The sequence below is a fragment of the Chiloscyllium punctatum genome, chromosome 32, assembly GCF_047496795.1.
Source record: "Chiloscyllium punctatum isolate Juve2018m chromosome 32, sChiPun1.3, whole genome shotgun sequence".
Classification (NCBI taxonomy): Eukaryota; Metazoa; Chordata; class Chondrichthyes; order Orectolobiformes; family Hemiscylliidae; genus Chiloscyllium; species Chiloscyllium punctatum.
The window spans coordinates 56,258,765-56,276,316 of NC_092770.1; the positions used below are offsets into that span (position 1 = coordinate 56,258,765).

At 46.7% G+C, this 17,552-nt stretch overlaps 1 protein-coding gene across 3 annotated transcripts in view; it reads right to left on the reverse strand.

Moving 5' to 3' along the window:
- Positions 1 to 991: 991 nt before the first annotated feature.
- Positions 992 to 17,552, reverse strand: part of LOC140458193 (transcription factor ETV6-like) — a 30,034-nt gene continuing 13,473 nt past the window's right edge. For all 3 annotated transcript variants that reach the window (XM_072552432.1, XM_072552431.1, XM_072552430.1), the window contains 4 exons: positions 10,990 to 11,532; positions 9,976 to 10,118; positions 2,048 to 2,148; positions 992 to 1,679 (listed from right to left, as the gene is read on the reverse strand). In XM_072552432.1, the coding sequence (XP_072408533.1) occupies positions 1,574 to 1,679; positions 2,048 to 2,148; positions 9,976 to 10,118; positions 10,990 to 11,532 (893 nt within the window). In that variant the 3' untranslated portion in view covers positions 992 to 1,573. The remainder of the gene's footprint in view (positions 1,680 to 2,047; positions 2,149 to 9,975; positions 10,119 to 10,989; positions 11,533 to 17,552) is intronic.

The window sequence follows — 17,552 nt, forward strand, 5'->3', positions numbered from 1 at the left end:
AATTGCTAAACACTGAAGAGCAGGCAGAAGACATTTGCCAGGGACTGTGTCAAAGGTGAGTGACATTAATTAAGTACAATGACTGGGAGAAGCAATGCCAGTCCTCCTCAGAGCAGGCAGAATGGGAGGGGGTAAAATTTTGAACAGTCTGGACAGAGTAAATCAAAAGAAACTGCTTTCTCTCAGTAAACTGAGTTTACAGATACAAAACAGGAGAGAAAACCAGTGTGTGAAACTGTGCAGGACATGATATCCCACAACTTTGAGTTCAGTGGTCACCTCTGCTAACTGTGTACAATGGGTGCCTTAAAGATCAGGCTAGATTCAGTAAATGTTCCCATTTACAGACACTACAACAAATGAAAACCACGTTTCTCAGAGCAAAGGAAGCTCAAAGGAAAATGTGCAACACCAAGACAATAAAACCTGATGTGATAAACTTGCATTAAAAAAAATCCTACTTTGATTTTGAATAAAGTTAAAACTCAACACCAGTCCTTCCTGGACTGGCTGCAGAAGTCGATTCAATCAATAACTTTCAAAACAGGGAGTTGCATCAATGCATAAACAGGTTGTAATTATTGGGAGTGGGAGTCAAATTGCATGCAGTTATGAAGGGCCAAATGGCTTCCTCATGCTGTAAAATTCACAGATTCTTGTTATTGTAGTGCAACCTCAAAATAAACTTTCAGCTGAAGAGTTATTGAAGCAGGAGGAGTTGTAACATTAACATTGGTCAGTTATTGAAGAAACAGATCTGGGAAACACAGCTGCCCGAGAGAGGAGCAGAAACACAAAGACAGGGCTGAGTCACCAAACCAAGCTCTTTCACAATTGTAATCCCTGTGCAAAACCACCAATATACTGAGATGGTGACGACTACTTGCTAGAGGACGAAACAGTTGTCTTTCATTAACAGAAAGCCTGTGCTACACAGTGATGTGATTTCCCAAGCCAGCTGAGAGAGATCACGCAGGTTTGATAAGGGATATCCAATCAATCAATCATTCTCATTTTAATTCCAGATGTAGCATTGTTTAAAAAGAATCATTACAAAGTGTGTTTTCTAGTAAGAAATGTAGATCCTCAGTATGAGCTCAAAAGAGAGACCGAGACTCAACTTGTGCAGTTTTTTTTTAAAAATCACTACAAATTCAAGTTTATGATCATGAAGGGTAAATAGTGCGATGGTCAGCAGGGCGCTGAGTAGAGTGACACAGAGTAACACAGGTCCAGCTCCACACTGGCAACCTGCCATAGTTCCTGTTTTGAGGAAGTTGATGTGGTTCACAAAGCCTGGCATTATTTCAAGGCCTGCAATGAGGTGGCAGCAACAGAGTAGGTTCCAGACTGATACTGTGCTTGCCCTCACTCTCTCCCAATTGTTTGTCCAGTAGAAGGCGGAGAGTGATCACATTGTGAAGCAGCAGATGGAGGGGAGATACAGCGATTCACTGGACAGCAGTTTGGGTCTCAGTCTCCAGCACCTTCTTACACACTGGCACTGCCAGCCTGACAGCTGCTATAGCCTGGCACATCCTCCAGATCTGGTGATGTCCCATAGTCAGAGCACTCAGCATTCCTCATCCTGGTACAGAGGCTCCTCCATTTCCTGGCACTCGAAGTGTTCAAGGCGATCAGACCGACTGTTCACAATCTCATCCGGAGTTTTCATGAACCTGACAAATGGCAACGGGGAAAGCAACATGGTTCAGACAGGATGTAGCAGCCTCATGTACCCCCCAAGTCGGCCCCTCACTGCAACCCCCCCCGTCCCTATCTGCCCTCATTCCACAATCTCTCTGCCTCCTCCCCAGGACCCCATTCTGCATCTGCCCCATTCCCCATGACTCCCAACTATCTGCCCCCCCCAATACCCCAATCCCAGCCTCCCCATGCTCTGTGTAACCCATCCCCAGAACCCCTAATATGCCTCCTCTTCCAAATCCCCATTCGCCCAATCCCAGCAATACCCCACTGCACCTCTGAACACACCCCACCCCAGGGACCCATCCCAGATTCCTGCTGCTACTCCACCCCTCATTACCTGAACAGGAGTCTCTGGCCAGGCTCCTTCTTAATGATGTTGAGTTTGTAGTAATGGCGGAGAGCTCGCGACATTTTCTCATACGTCATGTTTGTTCGGTTCTGTTGCAGACAGAGGCTCAGATCAGTAACTGACACCAGTACCTTGTAAACATGAAGCAGAAAACCCCACTGCAGTCCCTTGTTGCGGGGGAACCTTGATCACTTCATTTCCACTCAGGTGTTGGGCGTTCATTGCGGCCAATAGCTTAGGAATATCCCAGTGACCTAGACATCCTCACCATCCCCTTTAATGACAGTAACCCCCCAGGCACTACATCCCATTCTTATCACTGATTGGTGTGAAAATGTGATGTGGCCCACTTTGGTACAATGAATAGAAAAATCAGTTCAGCCCTTAATAAGCCAAGTCCACAAACACCCAGGTGTCCTTATCGACAAAATATTAGCAGTCAGATACATCAAGTATTTGGGAAGCAAATAGAATGTTAGCCTTTATTGCAAGATGGATGGAGTATTAAATAACAGAAGTCTTGCTACAGCTGAATGGAGCACTAGTGAGACCACGTGATGTTCTCCCCAGCCTCCTTACCTGGGGAGAGACATGTTTTAGTGGAGACAGTTCTGAGAAGGGTCATGAGGCTAAAGAAACATTGAGGACATTTTAGCTATACTCACTGAAGTTCGTAAGAATGAGAGGCAATCTTATTGAAATATACAAGATCCTGAGAGAGCTTAATGGGGTGAATGGGAAATGATGTTTCGATTAGATTAGTTACAGTATGGAAATAGGCCCTTCGGCCCAACACGTCCACACCGACCCGCCGAAGCGCAACCCACCCAGACCCATTACCCTACATTTACCCCTGCACCTAAGACTACGGGCAATTTAGCATGGCCAATTCACCTGACCTGCACATTTTTGGACTGTGGGAGGAAACCGGAGCACCCGGAGGAAACCCACACAGACACGGCGAGAATGTGCAAACTCCACACAGTCAGTCGCCTGAGGCGGGAACTGAACCCGGGTCTCTGGCGCTATGAGGCAACAGTGCTACCACTGTGCTACTGTGCCGCCCACAAGTGGACCAAGTGCAGGAAAATGGGATTAGATTAGTTAGGTGGTTGTTTTTAACGCACAGACTCAGTGGGCCCTTTTCTGTGCAGTAAATAACTGGTCAGGTCTTCAAATTCCTCCTTGCAGAGGTCACATTTAAAAAATAAAGGGTCCAAAGAAGAAGAGAACTTGTTCTCTCAGTGGGATATCAGTGTTTGAAATTCTCTTCCAAGTGACATAGGAATTTGTTTTATATTATCTCATCTACCTTCTCTGGCTTGAGAAGGAGACAGTGCCTTCGACATGGTTTCCCCCTCAAACCACCACACCCACGTTCTCACTCACTCGAACATTATCAGTGAGGCACCATGCACTGCATTCTTCTGGTTGAGTCAAGAAATTAAACTGCAATGGAGAATTTGAAGACCTGGCCAGTTATTTACTGCACAGAAAAGGGCCCACCGAGTCCGTGCCAGTTTAAAAACAACTGCCTAACTAATCTAATCCCATTTTCCTGCACTAGGTCCACGGTCTTATATGCTTTGGCATCACAAGTGCATATCAAAAACAAAGAGGTTTCTGCCTTGACCACCCTCACGGACAGTAGGCTCCAGACTCCCACCACCCTCTGGGTGAAGGGTTTTTCCCTATAGCTCCCCAAAACCTTCTGCCCTTGACCTAAAAGCTATACCTCTGGTCATTACAAAGGGAAACATTTCTTCCAGTCTACAACCCTCAGCTGTATACATCTCAATCACATCCCATAACAATCTGCTATGCTCCAAGGAAAACAACCCCAGTTTGTCCAAACTCTCTTCATAACTGAAACTCTCCAGCCCAAGCACTTCCTGGTAAATCTCCTCTGCACCTTCTCCAGTGCTGTCACATGCCTCTGAAAATGTAGATTCCAGAACTGCACACAGCTGTGGCTTAATCAACATTTTATACAGTGCCAACATAACCTCCCTGTTCTTAATCTTTGAATCTCCAAGCCTTGATCTACCTTCTCCACCTGTCCTGATACTTTAAGGGACCAGTGTACATGCACACAAAAGGTCCCTCTGATCCTCAAGTGATTTCCAGGATTCTACCATTCATCATCTATTCCTTTGCCTTGTTGGTGCTAACCAAGTGCATCACCTCACATTTAATCCAATCGAATTCCATTCGCTACCGTTTATACCCTTTTGTAGTCTAAGGCTATCCTACTCACTGTTTGCTAGCCCTCCAGTTTTTGGATCATCTGTGAACTTGGGTTGTACTGCAAAAAGCAAATTTCAACATAGAAAGGTCGCTGCAGATTGGATACAGTAAAAAAACAGAATGAATAATGACCCAGAAGGAGAGTCAAAGGGCTTAAAAACAGAAACGATTCTAAATATCTGTTCAGGAACAGGAGTGTTGCTGGCCAGCCAGCATTTATTGCCCGTCCCTATTTGCTCTGAAGGTGGTGGCGAGATGCCTTCTTGAAGCACTGTAGTCCGTGGGATGTAGCTAGACCCACAATGCTATCAAGAAGGGAGCACCAGAAAGTTTGAAGACCATTTTTCAAGCAGGGGAATTTGGAATGGACAATAAATGCTGGGCTAGCCAATTGAATGTTAAAGGGAGTGCAAAAATGAGACAAATGGGGACTCCTGTGTGCAAAGTCAACAGAAGGTTTGGATTTAGCTTTTCATTGTACACTCAAACACCTTTTGAGTGACAATGTCCTCATTAGCAATGGGAGCCTCAAGGAACTGCCTGAGTCGAGGAGTCAAATGAGCTTCTTCATCAAGTCACAACACTTCAATGTGACAAGGAACTGACTTCACTAGAACAGGCAAAGGATGCAATCCCAACCAGCAGAAAAATTCTGGGGGATGCCAGAAATCTGAATCTAAACAGAAAATGCTGAAGAAACTCAACACGTCTACCATCATCTGGACAGAGAGAAACAGAGTTAATGTTTCAAGTTGAGAGCCTCCCTCAGAGCTGGAAAAAGTTGGGGATGTAAGAAAGTAAGTGAAAGAGGGAGCACAGAGAGCAATTAATAATGGGAAGTTGTGGGCTGTCAGACAGGAAAGGTTAAATGACAAAAGAACAGAGCAGCATGGTGGCTCACAGCGAAAGGGAGCCCAGGTTCAATTCCACCCAGTGACTGTCTGTGTGGAGTTAGCACATTCTCTCTGCGTCTGCGTAGGTTTCCTCTGGTGCTTATATTTTCTTCCACAGTCCAAAGGGTGTGCAGGTCAGGTGGATTGGCCATGCTAAATTGATCTGGGATGTGCAGGCTAGGTGGGTTAGCCATAAGAAATGCAGGGTTACAGGGATAGGATAGGGATTGGTGGGATGCTCTTCGGAAGGTTGATGTGCCGAATGGTCTGCTTTTATGTTGTTGGAATTCTATGATCCTATGATCCATGGTGAGATTGAGTAAAGAAACAAAAATAAATCTCAATGATGTGTGAATGGCAGAATAGCAGCTGCCCAAATACAAAGTGAAGAAATCAAGAGAAGGGGAGAGAGTGAAAACAGATCGAATCAGCAAAAATAAACTCAGACACAAAAAAACCAGCAGAGATTACATTTGGAAATTATTGAATATTGAGTCCCAAAGGCCATAGAGGGCACAGTCAAAGATGAAATGCTATTCTTCCATTCGAAGGCGGGGGGGGGGGGGGGGGGGGGGCTGGTGTCAGACTAGAAACAAGGTGAAGGAAAATGACCAGACACTTGGGTTCAGCCTGGTCACTCTCAAAACATTACAGCCCTCAATGTTGCACTGACCTGTCATACCAATCTGAAGCCCATCTAACCGACACTATTCCATGTACATCCATACACTTGTCCAATGACGACTTAAAGGCACATAAAGTTGGTGAATCTACTACCATTGCAGGCAAAGCATTCCACACCCCTATCACTCTGAGTAAAGAAACTACCTCTGACATCTGTCCTATATCTATCACCCCTCATTTTAAAGTTATGCCCCCTCGTTCTCACCGTCACCATACTTGGAAAAAGGTATGCCCCTGTCCACCCTATCTAACCCTCTGATAATCTTATGTCTCTATTAAGTCACCTCTCAACTTTCTTCTCTCTAACGAAAACAGCCTCAAGTCCCTCAGCCTTTCCTCATAAGACATTCCTTCCATACCAGGCAACATCTGAGTAAATCTCCTCTGCACACTTTCCAAAGCTTCCACATCCTTCTTATAATGTGGTGACCAGAATTGTACACAATACCCCAGTGCAGCCGCATCAGAGTTTTGTACAGCTGTAGCATAACCTCATGGTTCCGGAACTCGATCCCTCTATTAATAAAAGCTAAAACACTATGCCTTCTTAACAACCCTGTCAACCTGGGTGGCAACTTTCAAGGATCTGTGTACCTGGACACCGAGAACTCTGCTCATCTACACACCCGAGAATCTTACCATTAGCCCAGTACTTTGCATTCTGGTTACTCCAACCAAAGTGAATCACCTCACACTTGTCCGCATTAAACTCCATTTGCCACCTCTCAGCCTAGCTCTGCAGCTTATCTATGTCTCTCTGTAACCTACAACATCCTTCGCCACTATCCATAACTCCACCAACCTTAGTGTCATCTGCAAATTTACCAACACATCCTTCTACACCCTCATCCGAGTCGTTTATAAAAATGATGAACAGCAGTGGACCCAACACCGACCCTTGCGGTACACCACTAGTAACTGGACTCCAGGATGAATATTTCCCATCAACCACCACCCTCTGTCTTCTTTCAGCAAGCCAATTACTGATCCAAACTGCTATATCTCCCACAATCCCATTCCTCCGCATTTTGTACAATAGCCTACTGTGGGGAACCTTATCGAACGCCTTGCTGAAATCCATATACACCACAACAACTGGTTTACTCTCATCTACCTGTTTGGTCACCTTCTCAAAGAACTCAATAAAGGTTTGTGAGGCACAGCCTACCCTTCACAAAACCATGCTGACTATCCCTAATCAAATTATTCTTTTCTAGATGATTATAAATCCTATCTCTTATAACCTTTTCCAACACTTTACCAACAACTGAAGTAAGGCTCACTGGTCTATAATTGCCAGGGTTGTCTCTACTCCCCTTCTTGAACAGGGGAACCACATATGCTATCCTCCAGTCTTCTGGCACTATCCCTGTAGGCAATGACGATTTAAAGATCAATGTCAAAGCTCAGCAATCTCTGGCTTCCCAGAGGATCCTAGGATAAATCCCATCTGGTTCAGGGGACTTATCTATTTTCACACTCTGCAGGATTTCTAATACCTCTTCCTTGTGAACCTTAATCCCACCTCGTCTAGTAGGCTGGATCTCAGTAATCTCCTCGACAACATTGTCATTTTCTAGACTGAATACTGTTGAAAAATATTCATTTAGTGCTTCCCCTATCTCCTCTGACTCCACACACAACTTCCCACTACTGTCCTTGATTGACCCTAATCTATTCTTGTCATTCTTTTATTCCTTAAATAACTATAGAAAGCCTTAGGGTTTACCCTGATCCTATCCGCCAACAATTTCTCATGTCTCCTCCTGGCTCTTCTGAGCTCTCTCTTTAGGTCTTTCCTGGCTACCTTGTAACCCTCAAGCACCCTAACTGAGCCTTCACATCTCATCCTAACATAAGCCGCCTTCTTCCTCTGGACCAGAGATTCCACTTCCTTCGTAAACTACGGCTCCCGCACCCTACAGCTTCCTTCCTGTCTGACAGGTACATACTTATCTAGGACACTCAGGAGCTTTTCCTTGAATAAGCTCCACATTTCTAGTGTGCCTATCCCCTGCAGTTTCCTTCCCTATCCAACGCTTCCTAAATTTTGCCTAATCGCATCGTAATTGCCTTTCCCCCAGCTGTAACTCTTGCCCAGTGGTATACACCTATCCCTTTCTATCACTAAAGTAAACATAACTGAATTGTGATCACTATCACCAAAGTGCTCACCTACTTCCAAGTCTAACACCTAGCCGGGCTCATTACCTAGTACCAAGTCTAATGTGGCTTCATAGTCTCACAGCCTGTGTTAAATCTCCCCAGTGTACAGTAGATCACAGTCTCAGCCTGTGCTAGATCTCCCTAATTAGGGGAGATCACAGTTCAGGCCGGTGTTGGATCTCCCCAGTTTAGAGATCACAATCACTCAGCCTGTCTTAGATCTCCAAAGTTAAAAGTAGATCTCAGTACTAGCCACTTTAGACTCCCAATGTTCAGCAGACCACAATCCCAGACTGTGATAGATCTCCTTAGTGTAGAGTAGATCACAGTCTCCGCCTGTGGTAGGTCTGCCCAGTGTACAAGTGGATTGCAGTCCCAGACCGTGGCAGACCTCCCCAATGTAGACTGAGTCAATATAGACATCTTGGACAATGAGTGCAGTCAACTTGATCACTAATTGGCCTGGAAGGAGGGGTTGGGATTTGGGTAGGAACGAGGGGAGATGGAGGGGCAAGTTCTACTTCCGTGCTGGCATGGGAAGGTGCCATAGACAATGAAGGGCCGGGCGGCAGGGGGGGGGGGGGCGGAACCAGGCTGTTGCTGAAGGAATGACAAAGGCTGAAGCCTTAAGAAATGTGATGGGGACAGCAATAACAGAGGCTCATGTACTGGATCCAGAGGCCGTTAGGCCAGAGGGGGAGAATGAGAGGAACATTCCAAAAGCTCTGGGAGAAAAACGAAGTGAATGAAAGGCAGCACACACAGTCAAGGGCCTTCTCAGTCACAACAGGGCGGTCTTCATTTGAGGAGAAAGGAAAATTATCCGAATGGAGAATGGAATGGAGTCTTTACAGGAAGCAGATTGTGAGGAATGGTACTCCAGGGGCTCAGACAGTTTGGCATGGATACACTATCCCCAGAAATGGAAACAAAGATGTCAAGGAGGAGAAAGAATGAGCCCGAGATGAAGGTAAAGAAGAGAGAAGGATGGAAACTGGAGGCAAAGCTAGTAACATTTGCCATTTCTGAAAAAGTACTGGAAAACGAGAGCAGGGAGGATCGGTGATTAGGGAATGTTCTACATAGCACCCATTCCCCCTCTGCACCACCTCCAAAAGAGCAGCAATGGTTAACCCCTGGCAGAAACACCTGCAGTTTGAGAGAGAGAATTTACTCAGATTAGGAATGTGCAGGTAGTGATGGAGAAGGTAAAAGGGAGGAGGGGGCAACTCCACAGAAAGGTTGGTCAGTGACTGCCTGGGAAGCAATCCTTGATGTTTTATGGTGGGAGAGATCACAGGCAGTGTTGGAAAGCCAGTCTGTCAGTTCCCAGTCACAGCCCTTCAAGATCAGAGTCTCTTGAGCAGACGGTGTATCTGCTCAAGGCCATCTCTAAGGCAGGGTCAATCAGTAACGGGAGACTCAAGGACACAAACTGGCAATTTGTGTACACACAGTTGCTAGGAAAAAAATAGTTATCCTCTATTGCCCCGGACTCCCCAGCCTCCTTCGCAGAAACATCAACAGTCCGTAATTCCAAGTCTACACACCCAGTTCCCTTGCTCTCATCTCTCTGTACCCCCCCGCCCCCCCAACACTATTCTACAGCCTCGTCTCCATGCACCCTGCTCCCCCCCCACCTTACCCCCAAGCCATCCTCCTGCACCCACAGCCCAGGACTCCCGGTTTCTCCCCACCGTCTTCCTGTGCTCCCAAACTCCCGGCTCGTTGTGCCTCCCAGTCTTCCCATCAGACGGTTTCAAACATTGTTCAGTTTTATCCTGAAGCCTCCCTGAAGAGCCCAGTTGGTTCGATTCATGAACTGTTGGGGTACATTCCGGCTCAGTTGTCATTGGGGGGAGGCGGGGTGGAGCTGATGACAGTAGGGCCCACTCCTCCCAAAAGAGCACAAAGCAACGCCCTTACCTTGTGGTTACCCCACATCCGGGCCAGGCCATTTGGATCCACAATTCGGAAAACTTTGGACTCATGGTCCTCCCATCGGATGAAAGCTTCATACCTGCTGTCTGAAAGCAACTGGTAAACGTAGTCCCAGAGGAGCCGACAGTCTAAGGGGACAGCCAGAGAAATATTACTGACCTGACATTTAAACAATCAGCTTCCAGAATTTCACAGGGCATCACCTCCTGACTGAGCTGGGGCAGAGTGGTTAGCATGCCCTGCTCAGAACTAGAACAGTATGTTCATTCCCCCCAACTCAGACAGGATACCAAACTTAATCCCGTGATCCCTCTTGTAGGTCTGTTCCCCAGACAGACAGAGGGTCTCACAGACACCGTGGCGGGGGGGGTGCACCCCAGTGGGCATCACAGATACAGGGGCGCCCCACTGTCCTGCCTGCTGCTCAACTCCTGATCACATCCGAGAGGGATAATCTTCACCCTGTGGGATCTTGCTATGTGAAAAGCAGCAACCGGAGTTTCCTACATTACACTGCAAGGAGCAGTAACAACACTGGAGAAAGGCAAATTTGCCCAGCGATACCCTTCCCAACAATATGGAGGAGGAGCAGGAAGAGACAGAACACAGAGGGAACATGGCCACTCTCTGCAGGAGGACAGTCTGATGGGATTCAGCGCCTTCTGTGTCACTGGCAGCAGAATAGCCTAAGATTTCACAGCAAAATCTGCAGAAAGAGCCTCAAAGTGCCAGGGAACATTGTTTCTGCTGCCAGTATTTTGGGGAGGAATGAGGTGTGAACTCACTGCCCACCCTCCCAGCCCCACGTTTGGGGGCTGAATTATCCAACTTTGGTTCGCGGTAGGATGGCAGGCTGAAAACCCCCACTCTGTTGCCAGGGTTGAGTTCTGGTGGGTAAAGCTCAGGAGTACAATCCCCCCCCCCACCTCCTCCCTCCGTCCCCTCCTCCCTCCAGCGACTGTCCTCAGCTGGTTAGAGAGCAGCTGTGTGGCATCCTACCTGCAATTCTGCCCATGGGTGTGGTCACAGGCTCCTCTGGGGCTGATATGGGCACCATCACATGGTTACGGTATAACAGCTCTTCCCGGGATAGGTTCAGAGGCCGCTCCTTGTGAGAGTTCTGGTTGGCCATCCTGGAGGTGATATCTGTGGGCTGTCGGCTGGAGACCATTGCCGGGTTCATCATGGAGTTGGAGATTAACTGGATAACTCGGGAGGTGTCCATAGCAGGGGACTGATTTCTCCTGGGAGCTGGCAGCATGTTGTCATTGCCCAATGGGCAGTGGTTCTCATCCACGGGTGAGATGGACAGTCTTTGCTCGATGTCTGGCGAGGAGCTGTGCGTATTCTCTGCCTGCGAGTTGGGGCTCGGGTTCCTCTCACACGCTGGAGCAAGGCTCTGCGGGATTTCCAGCTCTGCTTCTGGGGAAGAGTGTCGCTGGGCACCAGCTGGAGACCGGACCAATCTCTGGAGTGGTGCCAGCGAAGGCAGATTCCGATGGCTCGCCAGCTCAGAGGGCCGGGCATTTCTGTGCAGTAAGTCTGTGGCAGGAAAGAGATGGTCAACATTGGCACGGGGCAAGAGGCACACCTGGTTATAGCCCAAGAAACCCAACCCAGCTCTGCCAACAATCCCTGGAGAGCATCACAACCCACAAGAGGAGAGGGGCTAGGCGAGGGTTTGAGATACTCAGGGAAAAGGGTAGATGCGAGAATGAGGGAGGGGGATGATGAATGGCTAGGGCTCAAGGGAGGGACCTAGAGATGAGGGAAGAGTGGGATTTATGATTGATGGGTATGGACAATATTAGCGTAAGGACAAGAGGGTTGGTGGGTAAGGAGGGGCTGGTGAGGTGCAGATGGGAGGGGGCAGCAAGGGAATGGGGTGGTGAGGTGGTGGTGAAGGGAAGGAGGGCTAGCAACAGAGTAAAGGGGAGGGGGCAGTGAGGGCACGGGGTGGGGGGGAAAGAGAAGAGAGCCTGGGTGTAGATAGAGGTGTGTGTGTGTGCACACGCATGAGTGGTTGAGGTGAGTGAGGAGAGGCGAGTGAGGTGAGTGATGATATATAAATGTTAGTAGAGCAATTTTCCCTTGCTTCAGTATGAAACAAGTCCAGGACCGAACAAAACTGCAGAGTTAATTGGGTGGCTAGTTTGACCTGATTCCCTAAGCTACAGTGATGGACTCAGCTCACTGGAATTTGACTCGATAAAAGTGAGGACTGCAGATGCTGGAAATCAGAGTCCAGACTGAGCTAGTGTTCAGAGATGCACAAAGTAATTTACACAAAGGAAGCAGCTCAAGACCACGAGGGCCTTTTCAAAAAGGTGTTGTCTGAAGTAGGAAGCAGAGACAGGGAGGTATGACAGCTTCACCTCAAAGGCAGTGACTCGGTGAGTTTCAGTTTGTTTCCCCTCCAGATTGGGGCAGCACTTGAACTGGAACTGGGCAAAGTCTTAGAGAGAATTGTAAGGGATAGGATTTATGCACATCTGGATAAGAATAATGTGATCAAGGATAGTCAGCATGGTTTTGTGAAGGGCAGGTCATGCCTCACAAACCTTATTGAATTCTTTGAGAAGGTGACTAAGGAGGTAGACGAGGGGAAAGCGGTAGATGTGGTATATATGGATTTTAGTAAGGCGTTTGATAAGGTCCCCCATGGTAGGCTACTGCAGAAAATACAGAGATATAGCATTGAGGGTGAGTTGGAGGTTTGGATTAGGAATTGGCTGGCTGGAAGAAGACAGAGGGTAGTAGTTGATGGCAAAGGTTCATCTTGGAGTGCCGTCACTAGCGGTGTTCCACAAGGATCTGTTTTGGGACCATTGCTGTTTGTCATTTTTATAAATGACCTGGAGGAAGGGTTAGAAGGTTGGGTGAGCAAGTTTGCGGATGATACGAAAGTCGGAGGAGTTGTAGACAGTGAGGAAGGATGTGGCAGGTTACAGCGGGATATAGAGAAGCTGCAGAGCTGGGCAGAAAGGTGGCAAATGGAGTTCAATGTAGCTAAGTGTGAGGTGATTCACTTTGGTAAGAGTAACAAAAAGATGGGGTACTGGGCTAATGGTCGGATACTTGGTAGTGTGGAAGAGCAGAGGGATCTTGGTGTCCATGTACACAGATCTCTGAAAGTTGCCACCCAGGTAAATAGTGCAGTGAAGAAGGCAAATGGCGTACTGGCTTTTATTGGTAGAGGAATTGAGTTCCGGAGTCCTGAGGTCATGCTGCAGTTGTATAAGACTCTGGTGCGGCCGCATCTGGAATATTGTGTGCAGTTTTGGTCGCCATACTATAGGAAGGATGTGGAGGCACTGGAACGGGTGCAGAGGAAGTTTACCAGGATGTTGCCTGGTATGGTAGGAAGATCCTATGAGGAAAGGCTGAGGCACTTGGGGTTGTTTTCATTGGAGAAAAGAAGGTTTAGGGGTGACTTGATAGAGGTGTACAAGATGATTAGGGGGTTAGATAGGGTTGACAGTGAGAACCTTTTTCCACGTATGGAGTCAGCTATTACAAGGGGGCATAGCTTTAAATTAAGGGGGGGTAGATATAGGACTGATGTTAGGGGTAGGTTCTTCACTCAGCGAGTCGGGAGTTCATGGAATGCCCTGCCAGCAGCAGTGGTGGACTCTCCCTCTTTATGGGTATTTAAGCGGGCATTGGATAGGTATATGGAGGATAGTGGGTTAGTGTAGGTTAGGTGGGCTTTGATCGGCGCAACATCGTGGGCCGAAGGGCCTGTACTGCGCTGTATTCTTCTATGTTCTATGTTCTATGTCTAGTTTATATTGGAATCCTGTACTCTTTGAACCTTCCCCACTGTATGTCTTTTTCATTTTTCCTCCGAGTTAGCTTTAATTTTATCTGATTGAAACAAACCCTTTCTCATGGGTCTGCATGGGACTTGAACCTTTCCTCCTGCTTTACAATGAGAACAATTTTACAGGGCATATTGGCCCTGGATGTTCTGCTACCCCTCCATTTTCCAAATCTCCCTGATCATTTCCTGGAATTAGATTTCCACCCTACCCCGACCTCTTATTGGATTTAAATACATACCAAGCCAGAAAATCTGTCTTTAAAATTCCTATAGGTGAATAATTATGTCTTTATTCCTGCTGTTCTCTCCCTCACCTACATATCCCTCCCTCCTTCCCATCATGTATTGTCAACATATAAACTCATCAACACTAACCAGATTTCTTTTTTTGCCTCTTCTTTCTCATTCCTGCCTTCTTTGATCAGTCCTGTCTTTTTCCTTCCTCCATTTCGGATTACAAATGAGAGACGTTCAGCTCCTGTGCTGATCTTTTTCATTATACTTGCCCATTCCATCAGGAGAAACGGTGCCTCTATCACAACAGGCCTTCATCACAATCTCTTGCTCTTTTCTACTCTTTCATTAAATTGGAAGTAAACAGAAAGTAAAGTTCTCTCGACCCCGTTCCCATCAAACACTCCCAGGACACGGACAGCATGGGGTTTCTACACTGCTTGGTTCAAACCTGCCTGTTTGCCATCTCACTCAATGCAATTCTTTATCTCTGTATCCCTGACATTTTACCTCAGGGACAGGGAGATCAGGAAGACAGCAATCAGGAAGTTACATGAAGGGATCCAGAGCAATCTGACAAAATTGGCTCAGCCACTGGAAGCAGAGGATGATGCGTGATGGGAGTGTGACTGGGAATGGGATGGCAATGGCACAGCAAGAAGTCACATCCCTGGTGACTCTCAAACACCTCATCTCCTTCCCTCACATATTTCCATAATCCAACAATATCTTTTCTCTGCACATAATCATTGCGATTGACCCTGTCTCCAGCTCTCACTCAGCAGCACCTTCCTGACACTAAGTACTCACAGAGAGAACGCTTATCCCTACGTTCATCTTTAATCAGTGCTCTCGGGTTCTCAATCCTGTCACTCCAATCTAATCTGACCAAACCCCTGGTGTTTTTGATTGCCTCTAAAACAAACAGCAAGATGGTTTCCTATTGGTGCCACAGGCCTTAGTACAAAGTCCCTTGCTGTTCGGAGTTTATATCAGTGACTGGGACTTGAATGTCGGGGGAACATTGAGGTTGTTTCAAGTGATACAAAAGATTGACAGTTTGGATAATAATGAAGAGGAAAGCTGTCAGATGGACAGAATAGCAGCAACATGGAGTCCAGGCTGAAGAGAGAGTGAGGAAATGCATTTGGGGGAAGGGCAACAAGGCAAGGAAATGGGGAATAAATAAGAGGGTACTGGGAGGTACAGGGGAACAAGTGTGACTTTGGATTTCATGTTGACAAAGCCCTGAAGATGGATGGACAGCTGAATAAAGTGGTTAAGCAAGCAGCTGGGCTAATTGTCTTGATTAGTCAATACAGTGTATAAAAGGATGGAGAAGTTGTGCTAGATCACAGTTAGGGCACAACTAGAAAAATGCACACTGTGCTGGTGCCCACTCGAGGAGAAAAATGTGATTGCATTAAAGAGATCTTTTACAAGGATGCTGGGGAAACTGGAGAATTTAGGAAGGATGGAAGATTGCATAAGCTCAGGCAGTTTTCCTCAGATCAGAGAAGGCTGAAGAGAGATTTAGTTGAAGTGAAATAAATTATGAGAAATACAAACAGAGCGGATTGGAAGGATCTTTCCTCGCCCAAAGGACCCATAATCAGAGGGCAAGAGGTAAAGGTTCAAAGGGGTTCAAGGCTTTCAGCCAGATGGTAACAAGGATCTGGAACTCATTGAATTAGAGGCAGACACCCTCATCACTTTGAGGAAGGGCTTCAGGATTTATAGTTGTATAAGTCAGGTGCTGATCCAAACCTATAAACCAGGACCCGAAAAATACAATTAGGTGGAATGGTTTGTTGTCAGATAGCAATGGAGCTAAATGGCCTCCTCCCATACTCCACAGAGAATAAGGAATTTAAATTAACAAGAGTAGCAGCCCAGGGCCGCTTAAAATCTAAAAACAAGATCGTGGCCAATAACACAGACATATGGAAGGCAGGTGCAGGAATAGGCCATTTAACCTCCAGTTCCGCTTTCTCTCTATACCCCTGGATCCCTTTAGCCACAAAGTCAAGTTCAGCTCCCTCTTGAATATATCTAACAAACCGACCCCAACAGCTTCCTGTGTTCACAAGTTCACAACTGAGTGAAGAAATTCTTCCTCATCTCAGTCCTGAATGGCTTACCCAAAGAACAAAGAGAATTACAGCACAGGAGCAGGCCCTCCAAGCCTACACCGATCCAGATCCCCCCATCTAAATGTCACCTATTTTCTAAGGATCCGTATCTCTCTGCTCCCTGCCCATTCACAAATCTGTCTAGATACATCTTAAATCACACTATTGTTCTCACCCCTACCACCTCCACTGGCAACGCAATCCAGGCACTCAGCATCCACTTTCCACACTTATCACCCTGAAACCTTTCCCCTCTCACCTTGAACCTGTGACCCCCTACTAATGGAGTCCAGTATTCTGGGAGAAAGAGTCTTGCTATCCACCCAGTCTATACCTCTCACGATTTCACAGACCTCAATCAGGTCCCCCCTCAACCTCCGTCTTTCTAATGAAAATAATTCAGATCTATTCAACCTCTCTTCACAGGTAGCGCCCTCCGTACCTGGCAACATCTTGGTGAACCTCCTCTGCAGCCTCTCCAAAGCATCCACATCCTTTTGGTAATGTGGTGACCAGAACTGTATGCAGTATTTCAAATACAGCTGAACCAAAGTCCTATACGACTGTAACATGACCTGCCAATTCTTGTACTCAATACCCCGTCTGATTAAGGAAAGCAAGCTGTATGCCTTCTTGATCAATCCATTGTACCCTGAAGGTGACAATGCAGGTCAATGGACCTGAACACAGATCTCCCTCAATTTTCCCATGGCTTTTCCATTTACCATATAGTTCGCTCTGGAATTGGATCTTATGAAAGGCATCAAATCGTATTTGCCCAGATTGAACCCCATCTGCCACAGATCTGCCCAAACTATCTATATTCTGCTGCATTCTCTGACAATCCCCTTCACTGTCTGCTACTCCACCAATCTTAGTGCCATCTGCAAACTTGCTAATCAGACCACTTCCAGCTTCCTCCAGATCATTTATGTACATCACAAACAGTGGTCCCAACACAGATCTACGTGGAACACCACTGGTCACAGGTGAGAAGCCTTACTCTTAGACTGCCTAGCCTAGTTCTGGAACTCCAACATCAGGAACATTCTTTCCACATCTATCCTGTCCAGTCACTTTAGGATTTTCTCCGAGACCCCCTCCCCTCAGTCTTTAAATTCCAGTGAGTGCAAGCCCAATTGATACAGCCCAAACTCCATCAGAAAATGGTGGACATGTTGAACTCTATACAGTACCAAAAGAGTGTGGCATGTTAAACTGAGACAAGAACTCACCAAATTTGACTAAAACAAAGTTACAGTAAAGGGAGGAATAAATAGCAAGAATCTGTGATAAATCCCACGGTTGAAATGAAGTGGGGGAAAACATTCTAGATGCGCTATTTTACCAAAGTCAAGAACCATCCCTATAGT